Raw genomic sequence first — 23,267 nt, forward strand, 5'->3', positions numbered from 1 at the left:
TGTTTATATTTGTCCTGTTCTACACACATACATACACATTTTGTGCAGGTGTGTTGGTACATGGTTTGTGCAGGTGTGTCATAGATATCAGGCATTTTTCCTTTTCCAAAATAAAGCCATCTTAATTTTCAGTCATACAGTCGAGGCCGAAAGTGTTGGTACCCTTGTAAAAAACATGTTTACCATGTTTATTACATGTTGTCTTTACGTTCATTGCATTCAAAATTCTCTTCTGGAGACAACAAGACATTATAAAGGGCAGTGAAATGTGCAGCTTATTCATGGATGGGGCAATTTAACCATTGTTGCACACATTATGCCTGTTTTGGTACATTTGGAATGGGAAATGTAGGGGGATTGTGGGAGGAATATAACTGCAATTGCTACATAAACATCAAATTGAGTCATAAGTCAAAGGTGAAATATGGGGTGCTTATATTTGTCCTGTTCTACACACACTGTATTCAGGTTTAAACAATCAGAATCATTCACTAAATCTTAGCTTATTCCAGAAATAATAACCATCTCCTGTTGACAGATGAGACCAAATGAGAGTTTTTTTTTGGTAAAGCACACAATCTTTATGTTTACAGAAAACTAAATTAAGAAAAGAAAACTTTCCGCACAGTCAAACATTGAAGAGTTTCAGCTATGTTTTGGGGTTGCTTTGCTACCCCTGGCTCTGGGTGCCTTGAATATGTGAAATGTGTGAGAATGTGAAATAAGCAGAATGCTAAGGCATTTTGGCATGCTGAACCCAGTGTCAGAAAGCTGGGTCTCTCCCACATGGAAAACTCATGAAAAACATACACTCACCTAAAGGATTATTAGGAACACCATACTAATACTGTGTTTGACCCCCTTTCTCCTTCAGAACTGCCTTAATTCTACGTGGCATTGATTCAACAAGGTGCTGAAAGCATTCTTTAGAAATGTTGGCCCATATTGATAGGATAGCATCTTGCAGTCGATAGGTATTTGTGGGATGGACATCCAGGGCACGAAGCTCCCGTTCCACCACATCCCAAAGATGCTCTATTGGGTTTAGATCTGGTGACTGTGGGGGCCATTTCAGTACAGTGAACTCATTGTCATGTTCAAGAAACCAATTTGAAATGATTCGAGCTTTGTGACATGGTGCATTATCCTGCTGGAAGTAGCCATCAGAGGATGGGTACATGGTGGTCATAAAGGGATGGACATGGTCAGAAACAATGCTCAGGTAGGCTGTGGCATTTAAACGATGCCCAATTGGCACTAAGGGGCCTAAAGTGTGCCAAGAAAACATCCCCCACACCATTACACCACCACCACCAGCCTGCACAGTGGTAACAAGGCATGATGGATCCATGTTCTCATTCTGTTTACGCCAAATTCTGACTCTACCATCTGAATGTCTCAACAGAAATCAAGACTCATCAGAGCAGGCAACAGTCTTCAACTGTCCAATTTTGGTGAGCTTGTGCAAATTGTAGCCTCTTTTTCCTATTTGTAGTGGAGATGAGTGGTACCCGGTGGGGTCTTCTGCTGTTGTAGCCCATCCGCCTCAAGGTTGTGCGTGTTGTGGCTTCACAAATGCTTTGCTGCATACCTCGGTTGTAACGAGTGGTTATTTCAGTCAAAGTTGCTCTTCTATCAGCTTGAATCAGTCGGCCCATTCTCCTCTGACCTCAAGCATCAACAAGGCATTTTTCGCCCCCAGGACTGCCGCATACTGGATGTTATTCCCTTTTCACACCATTCTTTGTAATCCCTAGAAACGGTTGTGCGTGAAAATCCCAGTAACTGAGCAGATTGTGAAATACTCAGATCGGCCCGTCTGGCACCAACAACCATGCCATGCTCAAAATTTAGTAAAATCACCTTTCTTTCCCATTCTGACATTCAGTTTGGAGTTCAGGAGATTGTCTTGACCAGGACCACACCCCTAAATGCATTGAAGCAACTGCCATGTGATTGGTTGATTAGATAATTGCATTAATGAGAAATTTAACAGGTGTTCCTAATAATCCTTTAGGTGAGTGTATATGCACATACAGCTCTGGAACAAATTAAGGGACCATTGCAAAATTATCAGTTTCTCTGGTTTTACTATTCATAGGAATGTGTTTGAGTAAAATTACAATTTTTGTTTTATTCTGTAAACTACTGACAACATTAGACCCAAATTCTAAATAAAAATATTGTAATTTAGAGTATTTGTGGAAAACTGGTCAAAATAACAAAAAAATAATGTCATTATTTTAAGACCTCAAATAATGCAAAGAAAACAAATTCATATTCATTTTTCAACAAGAGTTCAGAAAGAATTCAGAATTCAATATTTGTTGGAATAAACCTGATTTTTAATCACAGCTTTCATGCGTCTTGCTCTCTACCAGTCTGTCAGATTGCTTTTGGGAGACTTTCTGCCACTCCTGGCACAACAATTCAAGTAGCTCGGCTTTGTTTGATGGCTTGTGACCATCCATCTTCCTCTTGATAAAACTTCAATGGGATTCAAGTCTGGAGATTGGGCTGGCCATGACCGGGTCTTGATCTGGTGGTCCTCCATCCACACCTTTATTGACCTGGCTGGGTAGCATGGAGCATTGTCCTGCTGGTAAAAAAACAATTCTCAGAGTTGGGGAACATTTTTAAAGCAGAAGGAAACAGGTGTTCCAGAATAACCTTGTACTTGGCTTGATACATGAGTCTTTCATAAAGGTCAAATCTGCCCGATTCTAGCCTTGCTAAAGCATCCCAAGATCATCACTGATCCTCAAATTTCACAGTGGGTGCGAGACACTGTGGCTTGTAGGCCTCTCCAGATCTCCGTCTAACCATAATCAATCAATCAAATTTATTTATAAAGCCCTTTTTACAACAGCAGTTGTCACAAAGTGCTTTACAGAGACACCCGGCCTTAAATCCCAAGAAGCAAACAACGGTAGTGTTGGATTTCAGTGGCTAGCACAAAATCCCTAAGAAGGCCGAATTTTAGGAAGAAACCTAGAGAGGACCCAGGCTCAGAGGGGTGACCAGTCCTCCTCTGGCTGTGCCGGGTGAGATATTAAGAGTCCAATTGGAATAGTAAATAAATGTATCTGGGCTAAATCCAGAGTCTGTTTGATTCTAGACTAGGTCAAAAGTATGACCAGGTGGACAAGGACAGGGACAGCAACGGACCCCCCAAACCAGGTACTCCGCAGGTGTGGACCAGGAAATCATCTCCTCCTAAAATTGAAAACTGGAATAGACTGAGAAAAGTTAGAAAGTGCATTCCTCATATCCCCCAGTACAATAATATAGCAGCGTAACACCTTGGAACTGAGACGGGGGGGTCCGGCGACACTGTGGCCCTACCCGGGGGAGGCCCTGGACAGGGCCCAACGGGCAGGAAATCAATCCACCCACATTGCTAGGCATCAACCAAAAGGACACCCACCAACCGCAACCCCCCTGAATGAGGGCCGAGTTTTGCCAGCAGCGTACAGCCCAATTGCACAAGTGCGCAACAGAGAGTCAACAACAAGCCAGTGACTCTTCCCCCGAAAGGCATTGGAGGGAGGGCATCCCAGTGGCGACGAGAGCCCACCTGGCAAGACAGCAAGGGTGTACATTATCAAGCCTACTGGTCACCTTCACGACCCCGGGCCAGGCTACACCTACTTATAAACCGTGCTGTAGAGATGAGTTTTTAGTAGACACTTGAAAGTTTGCACTGAGTTTGCATTTCTAACCTTAATTGGCAGTTCATTCCACAGTAGTGGAGCTCTATGAGAAAAGGCCCTGCCGCCAGCTATTTGTTTAGAAATACTAGGTACAATTAAAAGGCCTGCATCTTGCGATCGTAGGTTACGTGTAGGTATGTGTGGCTGGATCATTTCACCAAGGTAAGTTGGAGCAAGTCCATGTATTGATTTATAGGTTAAGAGTAAAACCTTAAAATCAGCTCTAACCCTAACAGGCAGCCAGTGTAAGGACGCTAGGAGAGGAGTAATGTGTTCAAATGTTTTTGTTCTAGTTAGGATGAACAAAAAACTACCATAAGATGACCAGGTGTTGGGCAAAGCTGAAAATCTGACTCATCAGAGAAGATTACCATACTCCATTCCTCTACAGTCCAATCCTTTTGGTCTTTTGCAAACTTCAGCCTGGCTCTTCTTTGCTTCTCAATTAATGAAGGGCTTTTGCACAACTTCAGCCCTGCCCCTAGAAGCCTGTTTTGAACCATCCTCGCCTCGCACTTCACCCCAGCTTCTGTTTGCCATTCTTTATATAGGTCACTTGATGTCACCCTACGGTTGCTGAGTGACATTCAATTGAGTTGACGGTCATCTCGGTCAGTGGACAGTCGTTTTCGCCCTCTGCCAGTCTGTAGCTTTGTTGTCCCCAATGTCTGTTGCTTGACCTTGTTTTTATGAACCGCCGTCTTTGAAATTTTCAGGATGGAAGCAACCTGATGCTCACTTCCAGTAAAGCCAGAATTGAACCCTTCTTTTCCTCACTCAAAGCCTTTCTTTTCAATGCTTTTGTCATGCTGAATAGCTATTGTTTTATTCAAATTACCTTTGAGGTACTACTTGCACTGTTTTTGCCATCCAGCTGGTCCTATTTCAAGAGGATAGTGATGACTACAGCAGTGTTTTTTTTATACTTTTTCTCGTTAAATTAGATTTGGTTCAGGTAATCACCTAATCAGTACCTCATTAAGTAAAATGAGGTGTGACTGTTGGAATTTAACAGACACTTGAAAGAAATGGCTGCCATACATGTAATTTTTTCCAGAGCTGTATATTTACATACACTCACCTAAAGGATTATTAAGAACATCTGTTCAATTTCTCATTAATGCCATTATCTAATCAACTAATCACATGGCAGTTGCTTCAATGCATTTAGGGGTGTGGTCCTGGTGAAGACAATCTCCTGAACTTCAAACTGAATGTCAGAATGGGTATGGCCTTCGCAGTCAATGGATATCAACCGAATTGAACACCTTTGGGAGATTATGGACCAACGTTTTAGATAATGCTCTCCAACAACATCATCAAAACATAAAATGAGAGAATATACTTTGGATGATTGTTGTTCTATCCCTCTGGGAGTGTTCCAAAGACTTGCAGAATTTATAACAAGGTGCATTGAAGCTGTTCTGGTGGCTTTTTGTGGGCCAACATCTTACTGAGACACTATGTTTCATTTGTCACCCATCTGTATATTTTGGTATACATATACACACACATATTTTGCTGTTTGGCGTTTGTACACTATTGCAGTTATTTCTTTAAATATGCTGCTATATATATATATATATATATATATATATATATATATATATATATATATATATATATATATATATATATATATATATATACACTCACCTAAAGGATTATTAGGAACACCTGTTAAATTTCTCATTAATGCAATTATCTAACCAACCAATCACATGGCAGTTGCTTCAATGCATTTAAGGGTGTGGTCCTGGTCAAGACAATCTCCAGAACTCCAAACTGAATGTCAGAATGGGAAAGAAAGGTGATTTTACGCAATTTTGAGCGTGGCATGGTTGTTGGTGCCAGACGGGCCGGTCTGAGTATTTCACAATCTGCTCACTTACTGGGAATTTCACGCACAACCATTTCTAGGGTTTACAAAGAATGGTGTGAAAAGGGAAAAACATCCAGTATGCGGCAGTCCTGTGGGCAAAAATGCCTTGTTGATGCTAGAGGTCAGAGGAGAATGGGCTAACTGATTCAAGCTGATAGAAGAGCAACTTTGACTGAAATAACCACTCGTTACAACCGAGGTATGCAGCAAAGCATTTGTGAAGCCACAACACGCACAACCTTGAGGCGGATGGGCTACAACAGCAGAAGACCCCACCGGGTACCACTCATCTCCACTACAAATAGGAAAAAGAGGCGCAGGCAGTCCAGCTCCTCCAGGATGGAACATCCATATGTGCTGTTGCAAGAAGATTTGCTGTGTCTCCCAGTACAGTCTCAAGAGCATGGAGGAGATACCTAGAGATGGGCTGTTACAAGAGGAGAGCTGGACAGGGACGTAGAAGGGCATCAACCAGGCAGCAGGACCGGTATCTGCTCCTTTGTGTGAGGAGGAACTGGAGGAGCACTGCCAGAGCCCTACAAAAGGGTGGCATGAGGGGCCCGACATCCTCTAGTGGGATTGGCTGGTCCACCATTGGCGCCATATTCTCTTCACAGATGAGAGCAGGTTCACAATGAGCATGTGACAGACGTGAAAGAGTCTGGAGATGCCATGGTGACGCTTATTCTGTCTGAAACCTCATCCAGCATCACCGGTTTGGCAGTGGGTCAGTGATGGTCTGGGGAGGCATATCCTTTGAGGGTCACACAGATCTCCACATGCTAGCCAACAGTACCCTGACTGCTGTTATGTACCAGGATGAAATCCTGAGACCCATCATCAGACCTTACTCTGGTGCAGTGGGCCCTGGGTTCCTCCTGGTGCAGAACAACATCTGGCCTCATGTGGTCAGAGTGTACAGGCAGTTCTTGTATGACGAAGGCATTGATGCCATTGACTGGCCCTTACGTTCCCCAGACCGGAATCCAATTGAGAACCTCTGGGATGTTATGTATCGGTGCATCCGACACCGCCAAGTAGTGCCACAGACTGTCCAGGAGCTCCCTGATGCCCTGATCCAGGTCTGGGAGGAGATCCCCCAGGACACCATCTCATCAGGAGCATGCCCGGATGTTGTCAGGTGTGCATAGAGGCATGTGGGGGCCATACACACTACTCATTATCAGTGGCTGTGATGAAATTCACATTAGTTGGAGTAGCCTGTGATTTCAATTGTTTACTTTAATTTGCAGTGTAAGTTTGAATCCAGCTCTCGGTTTGTGATTTTGGTTTCCATTGACCATTGTTACGTCATTTTGTTCTCAACGAATTACACAATGTACAGTAAAGATTTTGATCTTTAATATATTTTGTTCATCGAGACCTAATGTGTGATTTAAGTGTTCCCTTAATTTTTTTTAATTCAAATTACCTTTGAGGTAAGTCCAAAATCAAAAACTGAAAAATTATATTAGAAGTGAAATATATTAACAGTGAAGTAAAGAACTGTGGTGACCAAATACTATCTACAATTTCAATATATTTTGTAGAGACAATTGGGAGGATTTTGAAGAAAGTGCAAGGGTTCCAATACTTTTATCCACAACTGTATGCACTGCAGCTACTGCTTTGAATGAAGTTTAATATAGTTGCGCCTATTTTGTTTCAATAACAAGTAAAGATATTGTCACATTCTGGCACTGCAGGCCTGTCATGCCAGTGAGACCCAACGCCCTCTCTCCCTCATGAGCATCGACACCTGTCTGTTGTTTTTGTGTTTTTGTTCAAGGTCCCTATTCAGGTTCCTTCTTCTTTCGAGTCTTGATGGACATTGTTTTGGTTTCATGTCCTGTTTTCATTTTCTGTTGTCAAGTACTGTTTTGTTTTAGATAAAGCCATCCATTCTCCCTGCGCTTCTGTCCTGCCACCATCAGCATCATTACAGATATAGTTAATACAAATTTAAAGAGCATGTTTGTTTTTTCCACTCTAAGTCCTCTCCCTTCACCTGCACCAGTCTCAGCCTATGCCCTTAAGCCACGGAGGCTTTAATATCTTCATATTCTCTCCAGTACTCAGTTAGGATTTGCTTGTTCGTTTTAATGTTTTACCATGGTTTCTTCAGATTTCTCCAACTCTGCACTGTATTGTACCCTGCAATGAGTACCTGATAACTAAGAATGCTTTAAATTTAGTCCACATTTGCTACTGTTTTCACCTCCGGCTAAGGTTTCATGAGGTGGCCTTTTTTTTAGGGGAAAAGAAAACATTGACCAGGAGTAGTACTGTACCAAAACCTGGAATGCAAGTTCCATTTTCACAAACAACGTTTTTTATTTTGTTTCCAGATTATATTTTATTGTTCAGCTCTTATTGCTCATTCGCTGTCTCATTTTTATTCCAGGAAGTTCCCTCTGAAGCAGGGAGTGTCTGCATATAAAATGGTCTGCAGTTCTCTGCTTCATAGGTCAGAAGCTTGTTTATCTTGTCTATGTGGCTATGCTCAGTCCCAACTAAATTGTTTGAACCTGTGTGAAAAAGCTCCAATTGGCACGCATCATCTTACACACCAGATCATCTAAATTTCATATGAACATCCTTGAACATCATTAAGATTTCCCAGTTACTTTCTGTTCATAGCAATTCTATTGAAAACAACATTCCAGTGTCACTGAAAGATGGCTAAATGATTGGATTACTGCACATTATGGGGCACTTTTTTTGCAGATTGAATTTGAAACAATTTGAGTACCAGTATCAGATAATTGGATAATCATTTTAGAAGACTGGGGCAGACATCACACCCTACATAATATCTATGACCGTTTGCCTCTTTTTTTTTTTTCTCAGAATACACACATACTCTGCTACATGCGCGCACACATACACACATGCACTCACACATCATGATGCAATAAAATAAACGTGAAAATTATAATTGGATGACCAAAGAAAAACAAAAGAACAATCATGCACTAATTTCGCTTCTTGAATGGGACTGCTAGCCAATGCTGGTTGAGATGCCTTTATTCACTATCCAATTGTATGCACTGTAGATGCCACCACCATCACCTCTTCTATGACCATTGGAGGCCTCCGCAGTGCTTGTCCCACCTTTTCCGCCTCCACCATGCATTCCACTACCTCAGCCACTGACCAGACCTCTGCTCACACCGCCGGTGGCGCACCAGGTGAAGCTGTAAGTAGCAGAGCAGTTGTGGAGATGCGCAGCGTGGAGGGTGGGACTGGCAACAGTGGGAGTGCTGGTGGCGGCAGGGCTGGCGGCGGTGAAGGAGTAGGGGCCGGATCCCTAGGTGAAGAAGGATCAGGAAGGGGTCCAGCATCTCAGGAGGTCCAGCAGCATCACCAGATGACCCCCTCCAAGCGGCGGACGGTGCTGAACATCTCGCCCCCACCCGAGGACCTTTTTGACGACAGCCGCATGTCCTGCCAGGAGGAGCAGTTCCAGGACTCAGAGCAGAGCAGTAGCATCTGGATGGATGAATCTGCCTCCAACTTCAGCATTGTCAGCTCCAGTTCGTACAACGACAACACAGAGGTGCCCCGGAAGTCCCGTAAGCGCACCCCCCGCCAGCGACCGGGCCCCAAGCATGCTGCAGCCGAGGAGGCCAGCATGGATGTGTTTGATGCTGACAGTGCCAAAGCACCACACTTTGTGCTTTCTCAGCTGTGTTCAGAAAACAAGACCTGCCCTAAAGGAAGGTGGGTGTCACCTGGATATTTTAGAGTGGATAATAATGTCTAGACTATTCTAGTGTTCACTGTTCTTACACCTCTGAGATTAGCACTATTTGGTAAATATTTTCCCCATTTGAATCTTTTTGAGAGACAGTGTAAATGCTGGGGGGAAAAAAACTGTTTGACTTCACTTCTCAAAAGTAATTACACCCCATTGGAGTGCAGCAAATTACAGAGAAATCCTGGAAAAATGCTGTGTCCTGGTGTGCAAAGCTGGTAGACACTATGCTATATAGATTAATGGACGTAATTACTACTGAAGGCGTCTCGACCAAATATTGAATAAAGGGGGTAAATACTTATACAATCAATTGTTCTTTTGTTTTTGTAATTAATTTAGAATAATTTGTAGATTTTATTTTTCTGACATAATGGACTTTTTTGTTGTTCAGTGGCAAAAAAAAGTCCAAGTGGGTGAATACTGTTGACAGCTTTTGTATTTACCGTATATTGGCTGTTGTCATTTATTACTTGTCCTCTGAATAGGCAGAGAGCTGTTCATTCAGTACCTTCTATTCAGTTTTAATTACCTCTGTACTTACTCCCATTGTTGAAAGAATGAGTAAGGAAGGACTTCTGTACTGCAAGCGGAACAAGAATCAAATCACTGGTTCAGTGTTTTCCTCTGTGCTTTAAGAAGGGTGGAGATATTAGAGGGAGGTGCAGGATACCACAGCACAAACAATGGTCAGCCATGGTGAATCACAATGAGGCTCCTAGAAAAGTGTTGAGAAAGCAGAGCAGATTAAATAAACAGAATCGTAGAATCCCCTGTGGGCCTCCCAACTCTGCATCGCTCACTAGTATCAATAAAACAACCATGGCAACTATTTGGGGATCTGTCACTAGTCCTGTTGTTCTCAATTTCCATTTATCTCTGACTCAGGCTGACTCTGTTGGGGTCTTAGCTTTGCTGGAACTTTGATAGTAACTTCAAAGCCTCCGAGTCATGTTAAGTCCAATTCCACTGAGAGGACGCTTGGTGTCAGCAATGGATGTTGTTAGCAGTTCCACCCAAGATCTGGTGGTTCCACCTCAGCGGCACTCTCCCCACTGATTACATGCTGGGTACAGGTTAGCGTGGGAAAATGAAGGAAATGGCTCTGTGCATGGAAGGATGTGTATTTAAGCCAGGGGTAGTGTTTCATTTTTAAATGTAGGTTGTTAAAGGTGCAGTTTAACTGTGCCTGTTTTGTCTTCCAGTTCGGCGGATGGCCCACAAACCACCCATCAAAAAGGGGGGACCCTAGCATGCCAGTTCCCTCAGAAGAGTGAGGGCAAAGAGCTCAAGATGCTGGTCCAGCCTGAGACCCAGCACCGGGCCCGTTACCTGACTGAGGGCAGCAGGGGGTCAGTAAAAGACCGCACTCAGCAGGGCTTCCCCACCATAAAGGTATGCCCTTACTCAAAGGCCAGATTAGACTACCTGCAGGGGGCTCCTAGACCTGGGGTTTTAAAACGTATTCATGTCGAGGACCTCCAAATACAGAGATGTTGTTTAAATTATCATATTTCTAAAGCAGTCATAACCAATATTTATTTTAGTAATATGAAGGTAGATGTTGTAGCCAACACCATATGGCCAATTGCCTCAGACTAGCACAGCACCCATCATAAATATAGTAATTATGTAGGAAAAATATTAGCATGTTACCCAACTAATTTTCTACAGGTAAGACCTAACTAATAAGTGAAAAATAAGAGGGCTGAACATGTATTTTTCATTTAAGTTGTACTTAAAAATGTTCTGTAATCTCTGACACAGTACAAACACATTCAGTAAATTGTACTATAGATCTGTTATGATACAATAGGATGTGTGAGCAGTATTAGTACTGGTGTTAGGGCTGGCCATTTTGGCAAGGTGTGTCTTTGCAGTCTCACCCATTCAAACAACCTTGATAGAAGCTTGTTCTGTCAACAGTTGGCTGAGTTGAAGCGTAAGGTCTCACTACTCCTGTTGAATCCGGTTTAACAAGTTATTCCCTTATAGATAGGGTGGTTACATTAGCAGACATACTGCAGTATAACACCACATCCCATGTAACAGACACTTATGTGATTGTAATGTCAGTTTTTATCTTTTTTTTGTTTAGATATAAAACTGAATCGCTTGTTGGGTGCAGACAGCATCATTATAGCCAACCTCAATTTTGACACAGTTTGCTTCAGACTTTTTCAATAGAAATGGGTAAAAATGTTGCCGGGTAAAAATGGGAAATACTAAACTAACAAAATAATCAACATTTTGACAACATAGTTGTTTAATTTATTAATTAATTTGTATATATTTTACATAATGGACATATTTCAAAGATATATGATCTTTTTGCTATCAGTATCTGTATTTCATTTCCGATAAGAAAAGGTCTAACCATCAGGTACCCAGTTTAGGAAAAAAGAGGAAACAGGAGAAACGTGCAAAAGATAAAGGTATGCAGCTATGTCATTTTTGAGTATAATGTTATGCATGTAATGAAATAGGCTTGCATAACGCTTAGCCTTTGTTGCTTGCTACACTATTACACATAGGGTGACAATATTCCATTTTCTGTCCAACTAGCTTACATAACATTGGATATCATTTCAAACAGTTTCATCATGATAATGTGTGTAGCCTGCAGCTAAAAATTACAATCTAACTAGCACATTATTGACCTGGTTAACTTTCATTGAGGTGACATCACAAAAGGTTTTATGTGATTGTATTGAGTAGATCCTGAGCTCAGTAAGGGGAATTTCCAATGCTGTAGGCTAACTTAAAATAAATGTATTTTATGCTGATATTTTGTATATTTTTGATATATTGACTCTTGGGGTGTCTTATGCAAAGGAGGTTGTATGATTGGTTATATGATTAGTTCCTATTCTGAATGTTTGATAAATTCTGCATAATGACATGTATATTTAATTGTGCAACAAATGCATTTAGGGTGTCAGACTCGTATACTGTATTTCAATGCTGCTTCAGGGGCAGTTCTGATTTTGGAGCACCCTCTGTCACTGACCATGATGAGGAGCCATCTAGGCTGCTGAACGGGGGGTTTGCCCAGGGAGCCATACAAGCTAGAACCGCCACTGTCTCTGCCACATAGACTCTTTTTTTACCCTTAAATATCATCAATTAATGTTATTATTGAATATTTTAAATGGGAAATGGTGCATAAGGCATCTTTAAGTAAATTAATGTTGAGAACATAAAAAAATGTAAAAGAAGCATATTTTGCTGAAATTGTTGTTAATTTGCTTCTGCTTATTAGCTTTGGAAAGGGATTGTGACAACACTATATTCCCCCCACTGTAATATACAAGGGATACATTTTGCATTGTTGAGGAAATATAATTCTGTGTCACAGTGAATGTATTGTATGGAGTACTCAGGAGTGTGTAAAGTTGAAAATATAATGTGAAATCATTAGGTGGCATTAGGTGCTACATCCAGCAGAATTATATTTTCTACCCCCTCTTTAACCCCCAATGCCACATCCTGTAATATAATGTACACAGAATACATATTGCATTATTAGCTAGCTAGTTGGTTTTGTTATGAGTCTGGTAGACGTTTAGTTTTTGAGAATTTTTTACTGTTTGAGAATGGTTAATTGAGGGGCAGGACTTACGTTGGTATTAGGAAATGATGTTAAGAAATTATTGTGAGATAATGTTACACAGAGAAAGTTTTTGACCATTTTGTAATACATTTTGTAGCATTTTTCACATCCAGCCTTTTGTGTCATTGATGTCGGCGTGCCACTCTCCCGCTGCTGGGGGAAAAAATAGGGGAAACACTGTGTACAGTACACATCATAAATGACTGAAAATATTTTCCATAATTTTGATCCCATCTTCGGATATGGCTGCACACATGGTTATCGACCATGGGTATTAGATAAAGATTTGATAAAAATAGGTGGGTTTGGTGAAAAAACAAAGGTATAGAAGGTATTTTATATAAAATATATATAATCCTGACTAACATTTACAAGACTGAATTTTGAACAATGACATTACTCGTCTCTTCCTTCCCTTTAAAATGAAGAAAATAGAACCAACGCGAGTAAAAAACTTTGATATTACTTATTAACTTGTGTCTTATTAGTTTCTGACTGTTAAGTTATGTTTCTAGAATACCTCATTTTGAGACTGTAAACGTAGTCCATATTGGCTAAATGTGCTTTCCCTGCTCTTTTCACAAGACAAATGCATGCAGTCTAACCATACCCATTGTTATGTTTGCAACTGTAGTTTTGGTAATAAAAATATGATGAGAGGTGCCTGCATGTGTGATGTGTGGCAGCAAACAAGGCAAACCGTGACGTGATAAATTCACACAACTGATGTTAATTGCAAAGAATTCTGTCAACCGTTGGCTTTTCAGGCTTTATGAGAACTTGTCTTTACAAAAGGAAATTGTGTCTTTCTTTGCAATTCCTTGTCATGTTCACAATGCTACTCAGCATGTATAGGATATTTATAAGGTTTTACTCTCAAAATAAATAGCAGAAGATAGACGCAGTTGTAGAATTATTGACCTACCATGGATCGCTAAACCTTCCACAAAAAACAAAGATCTGTAACTTTTTCATCTTGAAGAAACAAAAAGCTGGAACTGTATCTTTTTGATGTTATTTCCGCTGCACCCTTTAGTCTGTTGTGAAGACTCACATTAATACATGACTTTCGGAGGAGCCATGCTGTTTTCTTATTTGTTTGTTTTTATGTGTTTCCTTGTCATCAACAGCTGGAGGGCGTAAATGAGGCGGCGGTGCTGCAGGTGTTTGTGGGTAATGACGCTGGGCGTGTTAAGCCACATGGGTTCTACCAGGCCTGCAGAGTGACAGGGCGCAACACCACCGCCTGTAAGGAGGTGGACATCGAGGGCACCACTGTCATTGAGGTGTCCCTGGACCCCAGCAACCACATGACCCTGGCGTATGTTTCTGCTTATAAACAAAACTTCTGTCCTGCTGTGAAATCCACATACTGAGGACTGCTCCTTCTAGTCACCTTCTGCTGTGAAGTGTTTTAGTGTGTTAGGAGTTGTTGTGGCAGCTGGGACCTTGGCCAACAGGCCTGTCAGCCTGTTTAAATGTTGTGCTGTGTCTCTCTGTGCAGGGTGGACTGCGTGGGAATCCTGAAGCTACGCAATGCTGATGTAGAGGCTCGTATTGGTGTGGCCGGCTCTAAAAAGAAGAGCACGCGTGCCAGGCTAGTGTTTAGGGTCAACATTCCCCGGCCGGATGGCTCGGTGCTCACATTACAGACGTCTTCTTCCCCAATACTGTGCAGTGAGTAGTTTTCAGAATGTACAATTGCCCCTAATTCTTAGGAAGTATAAAGATTTTTTTATTTTATTTAAAAACCTGTGGCACAATTGTGGTATCCCGGCATTTAGTAATTTGTGCACCCACCCCTAGTCAAGGCAGCATCACTGAGCCTTCTCCTATGTTTGATAAGGTGGGAGAACACAGCAAAGGAATCTGAAACCATTCATCCATGCAGAATCGTTCCGTATCCTTCAGTGTCCTTGGTCCTTATTTGTGGACCTTATTTGTGGTTTTCAGCTCACCCCACAGGATTTCAATGTGGTTCAGGTTGGAACTGGGATTGACATTGCAGAAGCTTGATTCTGTGGTCAGTGAGAAATTTTTGTGTGGATCTGGAGGAATGCTTTAGATCTTTGTCCTGCTAGAAGATAGAATGATGACCCAGTTTTAACCACTTGGCAAAAGTAGACAGATTTTGGTGTAAAACATTCAGGTACTTTATAAATTGTTGACAAGTAGTCTATTATGCAGCGTATCCTAACTGGGTTCCCAGGGCATTTGAAAGCCAAACAGCTCCACAACAACACATGTTCACTGCCACTCTTCACAGTGGGGAGTTTTTATCTGCATGATCATCCCTGTTTTTTCACCAAACCTACCTATTTTTATCTAATTTAACCACCTAACCCTGTTCTGAACCCAGTTCCAATTGAAGTTCCAATGATGGCGTTTGATAATATTGACATTTATGTCATGATGCAAGTATAGGCTTTCTTCTGGCAAGACGTCCAATTATATTGTTGTAAAAAGAGGTGGCATCCAATTGTAGTCTTGGAGATTTAGAGATTCAGTCAACTTCTGCAAATCTCCAAATCTGATCTGGAGATAAACTTGCATTTGATCAATTCATAAATTATTTCTTGATCACGAATGAGTTGTGTCTTTTTGTCATTTTGCCTGAATGTTGAATTTTCTATCTTGATCTGTCATATAACCCAGGGTTTGCAGTTACATTTTTTCTTACCCTTTCTCTAGTCCTCCCGTTGTGGGCACGGGTGTGGCCATAACTGTCAAGAACAGGAAAGTATGTAGGCAGGTTGGGGGGATCTTACATTGTTTACAGAACCAGAATGCAATCTGACCTGGAGAAACTCTGGCCAGAATATAAAAAATAAGAATCTCCTGTGGCATCTCTCCTTCAGTGCTGTGGAGCAGGGTGGTAGGACTCAGGGAGGCCTGTGAAAACTGGAGAAAAACAGTGGGAGGAGTCTTATTTATTTATTTATAGGAACTTTGGCATTTCTAGTGCATATGAGAAAGTCAGTCTGCAAAGGTAGTGTAAAAATATCACCTACATGTTTTGTACTGTCTTGATAATTATCACAGTTTATTTAAAAAAACAACAACAAAAATAGATTAATACTATTTATGCTCAGCTCAGATAATATTTTTCCTAGCTGCAAAATACAATTTCCCCAACATGTGCCAAGTAATTACAAGGTGCTATTGGTTTAAGCTATTCTCTTGGCCTCCCTTGGGTCCTCAGAAAATGCCAGCATTTGTGTATTTGTGACAGAACACTAGGTAAAAAGGCTAAGTCAGGCAGAACTCTGAGCCTGACAGTCTGTTTCCTGTCTACAGCACAGCCTGCAGGTGTGCCTGAAATTCTTAAGAAGTCCCTACACAGTTACTCAGTAAGGGGGGGTGGTGAAGTGTTCATCATTGGCAAGAACTTCCTCAAGGACACCAAAGTCATATTTCAGGAAAATGTGTCAGGTAGGCCTACACAACAAATTATTGTATTAAATAACTGTGAATAATGTATTGGTGTTTATTCCTTTATCTAACATAATTATTACATATTTTCCCCTCTAAGATGAGACGTCTTGGAAGGCAGAGGCAGAAATTGACATGGAACTGTTTCACCAGGTATATTTATATGTTTTTGTTTACTTTGGCCGTATATGAAAGCAACTATTTAAAATTTGTAGAAGGTTTGTATGTAATCATCTTAAATTGCTGCCAACTTAAGGAAATGTGACTGGACTCATTGTTTTGTGACCTAATTTCTGTGAGCCACTGGTAATTCTGTATGTCCCAACAGTCCTACGTAAACCTTTGCCCTTCAGAGAACAAGGGTTGAAGCTATATCTAAGCTTCAATCAGATGTCTGAGCCTTGAGATGTTAGACCAATCTCAAATAACTATTCACAATGTGTGACCAGCCAAAGTGTGCATGTCAACACCAGACATTTTACTAGTCAACAAATAAAATAAAAACATTACATTTATGAATTAGGACCTATTTTCACAACAAATGTTTAATTTAGATTGTTTCTAGATTCACGTTTTAATACTGTTAACTGGTGAAAATGTAAATTATCGGCTGTCTCTTACTGAGGACAATCTTCTTCACAGATTATTGCAGTGTGAACAAATCTGTCATCTGTCAGAGGTCAAAGGAAGCTTCCCGTTAAACGGCACTGCCACAACATTTTCAAATATCAGTCTGCCTCCCTGTCAATTACAGCAGCTTGTGGGTAGCAACAGCTAATTTATGAAAGGCTAGTTAACATGAGTTATCTAGTTATCAATGCAGAAACAGTGCTAGCACCCTATTCTCTATTGTGTAACATGAAGGTTGACTGGCTGGCTCTGCTACATTGTTAGCTTGGATGGTAGGTCAAATCTAGTTAGTTGAACTACTATCATACCTGAGTTAGCCAAACAATTCCAAGTTTGAAAGTGAGTAGTTCTGAGGGGCAAGCTCGGTGCATACATACAGTAGTATACATTTTTTGGGGGGATAGCTCGTTTTAGTTGTATCTTGGTACCAGCTGAAAGAAATTATGAGAAACTGCAGCCATTTTCTAAATTCTTAGGATTGATTTAGTAATTCATTTGAATATAGTCAGTTCTGCTATTGAAATCAAACTTTAGATTATGAAAATAATGTAATGGATAAGGAAATACCAGCAAGCTAGCCAACGATCCAGCCCTGTTCCCCAAACCAACGTGTAAAGTTTTTTGCGCGGTTTTTGCTACTGCTGTAAAATATTGTTAAGTGGATATTTCTATTTTGTTTTCCCCCTCAGAATCACTTGATTGTGAAGGTTCCTCCATACCAGAACCTAGCCATTGCATCGGCAGTGTGTGTGGGGATCTATGTAGTGACCAATGCTGGCCGATCTCACGACATGCAGCCTTTTACATACACTCCAGAACCAGGTCTGTGATAAGTCAATGGATAAAGCATTTTCCTTTTACTCCTCTGATGCCACATAAGGACTAAAGCAGAATTTCCTCTGAGCATTTCTCCTAGCACTGTCAATCACAATCTTTACCACTACTAGCGGATTTGTTGAATGAATACCCTAGCCTTCTCTAAATTTGCCATCGCTGTCCTTGGTAAAGGAAGCCATCCACAACCTGGAACTCAGGGGTATTTGACACCTCCTTTTCTTGTCTCATCACTTCCTGTCAGCAAATGGTCCTTTGGGCACCTTGACACAAACCATCACTGAGTGTGGGAAATGACAGAAAAATGAACAAAAACAATAAAAATATAGATGATACACCTTGTTGAAACTGCAGTTATACTTATTGTTGTTCCTTAACTTCACTCAACTATGTCAACAACTATTACATGTTGTGTAAATAAAAAGATTATGAAAAATGTGATCATTTATTATCTGAAGTCAATAATTCCAAATGCTTTTTTGTCTCGCACAGCAAAAGCAGTGGACATATCTGTAAAGAAAGAATCTCTAGGCAAGTCCTGTTCTTTTGACGAACGGATTAAAGGTATCGTATTATGTACCATACCATGTTTTACACTGAGGACTTGTTCTTAATGTATAGATGTGTATATGTGTGTGTGACTGGGAGGTGCCATTAGACTCTTGGCATCTTGGCTTTTAGTATAACAACATTCTAACATTGTCATTCTCACCCTACAGTTGTTGACAGTGGCTTGCCAATGTTGCCTCTTGTGAAGAGAGAAGAGGTCACTCCAATGGAGGTTTCGAGCAACCTCCCTTCTGCTGGCCTGTTCAAGGTAAAGTGTTTACAAACGCATTCATAAGCCATGGCTGTGATAATGACTTATAATATATAGTTGAAACAATATTAACCATATCTTCCCCCAAATATAAAGTGGTGTATTTTCTCTTTCACGTATACTCAGCAGACCCCTGATGTCATGTCCCAGCTGGACTTGGGTTCCAACAATAGCCCATTCTCCAACACCTTGCCGCGGCCTACAAATGACCCTGACAAATCCCAAACTGCTGTCTTTAACAGTGCAGAGGCTCTGAGCACCATGCAGAAGCAGGACATTGGTCCCACTAGCTCCTTCCCTGTGCCTGCAGACTCACTGCTTCCGTCAGGGCCTCAACCCTTCCTCCTGGAGGCCAGAGAGGGTCTGGGGCAGGACAGGGCCGGTAACAACAAAGGGGCAGTGGGGAGGCTCAGTCAACTAGCAGAGCCCCAACAGCCGGCCCCACAGCAGCACCAGCTTCCTTTATTCCCCGTGGACGATGTGGCCCAACTTGAACAGGCAGTGAGACAACTGCACGCCAAGGGGTATTGCAGCCAGCAGCAGCAACAGATTCAACAGCAACAGCAAATTCAGCAACAACAGCAACAGCAAATTCAACAGCAACAGCAACAACAAATTCAACAGCAACAGCAACTTCAGCAGCAACAGCTCCAGCAACAACAGATTCAGCAACATCAAATTCAGCAACAGCAGCAACAAATTCAACAGCAACAAATTCGACAGAAACAACAGCAACTTCAGCAACAACAGCAGCAGCAGCAAGTTTTGGAGAGCCTTCAGCAGCAGCTGTTTCAGTCCCAGATGCCCATGCAGTGTAGCATCTTTCAGGGGGGCTCTCATGGGGATAACGTTGAACAGCGGGGTTCCCAGCAGGGCATGGTGCAGAACCATGGTTCCCTCTTTCAGCAGGCCCAGCAGCAACACCAACAGCAGCAGAAACAGCAGCAGCAAGCATCGCTCTTTCAGCAAGCCAATGAGCTCCTCTCCATTCAGACTAACTTTCTCCAGCAGGCCCCTGCTCACCCCTCTCCACCCCTGTTCCATAACCCCAGCCCACTGGCCGAAGTGCAGGACTCACAAGGGCAGCTGTTTCACACTCAGGAGCCCTCCCCCACCCAGGAGCAGGTCCAGGCTGCCCTGTTCCAGAACAGCCTGACAGTGTTGAGTGGTACCAGCCTCTCCCCAGAGCAACCTCCCTCTGCCGCCACCCTGTTCCTCCCACAGAATGCTCTGCCTGGGCAGCCCTCGGCTAACGGCAGCCAGCAGCTGGCTTTCCTTAGTGCCCTGCAGACATCGGTCCCCGAGTCCCAGACAGTCTTCCAGGCTCAGACCCACCTCTCCCCCATTCAGCAGGGGACCCCCATGGAGCAGCAGCAGCCCTCCCAAGCCCAGTCTCACCTGCCTCAACAGAGCTCCATGTTTCAGAACGTCTCCCCTCATCCACCTGCAAACACTCAGAGCCACCAGCAGCAGGCTGGCCTACTGTTCTGCAGCAACCCCCTGTCCAGCCCAGAGCAGCCCCCCAGCCTGCTTTTCAGTGGCCAGGGTCAGATGCCCCCAATGAGCAGCAGCAACCTGAACTCCCAGGAGCCACAGAGCCCCTCCATGCTGTTCTCTCAGGCCAGCGTGGTAACAGTAAGTCAGCAGGAGCCCTCCGAGCCAATGGCTTTCCAGGACCAGAGCCAGGTTGTGGGGAACCCCTCTGAGCCTCGCCAGCAAACCCTGTTCCAGGAGCAGCAGCCCATGCAGCTGGTCTCCAGCTCCAACAATGGCCCGGAGCAGCCTGTCTCCCTCTTCATGCCCCAATCCGGTATAGCCTCCCTGCAAGGTGGCATGGCTGCCCAGGAGCTTCCGCAAACGGGCATGTTCAGCACCCAAAAGGGCGTGGTAGGCCTACAGACCTCCACCTCCTCCCCAGTGCAGCAGCCAGGCTCTCTATTCCAGACACCCGTCAGTGGGAGCCTTAACCAGACCAGCCAGGCCCACCAGCCAGGCCTCTTCCTCTTTGGGATTCAGAATGGTAAGTCTTTATTAATAGAATTTCACCCCTTTTATCAAATTTCATCAAGTTTTTGCCAACCTTTCAAATGTAATACAGCATTTAATCAATAACTACCTATTTCCTCTCCATATAGAATGTGGTCAGCTGATAAATTCCCCCGGAACAACTCTGTCTGATCAAATCATTGCCATCAGTCAGTCTGGTCAGAACCAGAGAGAGAGTGAGGCCCAAATTCAGTCGCTGCTCAACCAGTCCATGTCTGAGTCAGTGAACATGCAGAACAGCATGACCACTTCCCAGAACATGGAGAAGATTGATGACCTGCTCGTGAGCCTGCAGGAACAGGGCAACAACCTCACTCGCTCCTACTAGGTCTGCAGTGGGTCTCAGGTGAATGCTCATCTCTATGTAAATTCTGTAAATGGAAGCGCAAGTGTGATTTTCACATTTTTTAGAACATTTGCACTTTTGTTGTTCAGGTTAAAAAATGTTTGGGTACCTCTCTAAGGCAATTTTAACAAAATGGATTTCAAGCTGAAATATGAACCACAAATCACATGCTTTTAATCTACCATTATATCTTTCGAACATTTAATTGCCCCTCCCTTTAGATGCCCAGAAGACATCCAGCTGGGATCTACTTTACAGACGGCAGATGTATGGAAATAAACTCAACAGTGTGCTCCAAGTTACACGTATGCCTCAGCAGCTACCTTCTCTAAGGACAGTCTTCATGTGTCATGCACCAAAGTATCACTGACGCTGAGGAGTTGCTATATACCCACAAAATAGGACATAGGTTGTTGTCACCCCACGTGTCAGAGTGGTGAGTGTATCTCGCAGCTAGTCACTGTGAATGAAACATATCACACTTCAGAATGTTTTAATAACTCATCCATTCTTAGTACGTAAATGTGCAGTGCGGTTTTGTAAAGATGTTGGTACAGGGTAGCACGGCATTCTGCATTTTCCAGACATGTTTGGACTCTGTATTGGATCTGTTTATTGTTGTCCTTTTTATACCTTATAAAAAGTATTTTAGGAAAACAAAATAGGATTTTTTTTATTTAGAGTTCATGAAAAAGGAACCGTTTAAAGACATTTTTGGCAAAGGTTTTTCAGCACTTACAATGCTTTCCTCTGTGACAAGTTGGCCCATGTCTTTCTCCATGCACTCACGAGTCAACTATTTAATGTATCTCTTCCCATGTTTACTGGATCTCAACAACTTTATTACTCAAGTGTGTGAAATTGTTTCATGAGTTTTATATTATTCATTTCATGGAATACTTTATCTAATTTGGTTATCTCATTTGCCATTACCTATCCATCATAGTAACTTTTGATGATTGAGTGTTACACTATGGATTTCTCTCCCACATTAAACTCATCTGTTTACTTTAGAGATGTTCCAGCCTAGATCAGGATGAATGTGGGCTAAGACAAAACATCATCCTGCCATTATTGGTATTTGTACTGTTCTTAAATGTATGTGTATACACACATTCATACCTAGATCCTAAAAATATGTGTACAAATGTGCACAGTTGTTCATACTACAGGAATATATTATTTGTATCATTATATGATGTAGAGCATGTATTAGCTTGCCTTCGTTAGACTGAAACTGGCCTTTTCTTCATAGTCCAGAGTGTCACATTGTGCCAACCTAATAATAATGCCATATTACAGAAAGGCTTCATCCATTCATTATTTCATAAATGGGTTCATGTATTTACGTTGCTAAATGCAGCAGTAGAGCCCATCATTCAGAAATATACAATCCTGTTTCCAAAAAAGTTGGGATGCTGTGTAAAATGTAAAGAAAAACAGAATGCAATGATGTGTAAATCATTTAAACCCTGTATTCAATAGAAAATAGTACCAAGACAGCATATCAAATGTTGAAACTGAGAAATGTTATTGTTTATTGAAAAAATTATGCCTACTTTGAATTTGGCAACACGTTTCAAAAAAGCTGGGACAGGGGCAACAAAACACTGGAAATCTTGTGTAATGCAAAAAAAAAAAAAACCTTGTGGAACATCTCACAACTAATAAGATTAATTGGCAACAAGTCAGTAACATGATTGGGTATAAAAGGAGCATCCCAGAGAGGATGATTCTTTCAGAAATAAAGAAAGGGAGGGCTTCACCCCTCTGTGAAAACTGCACAGGCAAATAGTGCAACAATTTAAGAATAACTTTTCTCAACGTAAAATTGCAAAGACTTTAGGGATCTCATCATCTACGGTACATAATATCATTAAAATATTCTGAGAATCCGGATAAATCTCCTTACACAAGGGACAAGGCCGAAAACCAATATTGGATGGCCATGATCTTTGGGCCCTCAGACAGCAATGCATTAAATACATAGTAGACGTCACTGCATGGGCTCAGGAACACTTCTGAAAACCTTTGTCTGTGAACACAGTATGTTGCTGCATCCACAAATGCAAGCTAAAACTATACCGTGCAAATAAGCTACCATAAATAAACAAGATCTAGAAACACCGCCGCCTTCTCTGGGCTCAAGCTCATTTAAGATGGACTGAGGCAAAGTAAAAAACTGCCCTGTGGT

The 23,267-nt window shown here is 42.0% G+C and overlaps 1 protein-coding gene across 12 annotated transcripts in view; it reads left to right on the forward strand.

Moving 5' to 3' along the window:
* nfat5b (nuclear factor of activated T cells 5b) overlaps window positions 1-22,501 on the forward strand; it is a 58,771-nt gene extending 36,270 nt beyond the window's left edge. For 6 of the 12 annotated variants that reach the window (XM_020055467.2, XM_020055432.2, XM_020055426.2 and 3 more), the window contains 12 exons: window positions 8,652-9,318; window positions 10,558-10,747; window positions 14,096-14,286; window positions 14,470-14,642; window positions 16,263-16,397; window positions 16,498-16,550; window positions 17,717-17,849; window positions 18,354-18,425; window positions 18,581-18,678; window positions 18,808-20,701; window positions 20,817-21,073; window positions 21,295-22,501. In XM_020055467.2, coding sequence (XP_019911026.2) covers window positions 8,652-9,318; window positions 10,558-10,747; window positions 14,096-14,286; window positions 14,470-14,642; window positions 16,263-16,397; window positions 16,498-16,550; window positions 17,717-17,849; window positions 18,354-18,425; window positions 18,581-18,678; window positions 18,808-20,701; window positions 20,817-21,055 — 3,845 coding nt within the window. In that variant the 3' untranslated portion in view covers window positions 21,056-21,073; window positions 21,295-22,501. Of the gene's footprint in view, window positions 1-6,717; window positions 6,737-7,999; window positions 8,063-8,651; window positions 9,319-10,557; window positions 10,748-14,095; window positions 14,287-14,469; window positions 14,643-16,262; window positions 16,398-16,497; window positions 16,551-17,716; window positions 17,850-18,353; window positions 18,426-18,580; window positions 18,679-18,807; window positions 20,702-20,816; window positions 21,074-21,294 lie in introns of those variants that run through there. The other 6 variants (XM_020055486.2, XM_020055489.2, XM_020055478.3 and 3 more) reach the window with 4 other exon arrangements.
* Window positions 22,502-23,267: the final 766 nt, after the last annotated feature.

The sequence above is a fragment of the Esox lucius genome, chromosome 2, assembly GCF_011004845.1.
Source record: "Esox lucius isolate fEsoLuc1 chromosome 2, fEsoLuc1.pri, whole genome shotgun sequence".
Lineage (NCBI taxonomy): Eukaryota > Metazoa > Chordata > Actinopteri > Esociformes > Esocidae > Esox > Esox lucius.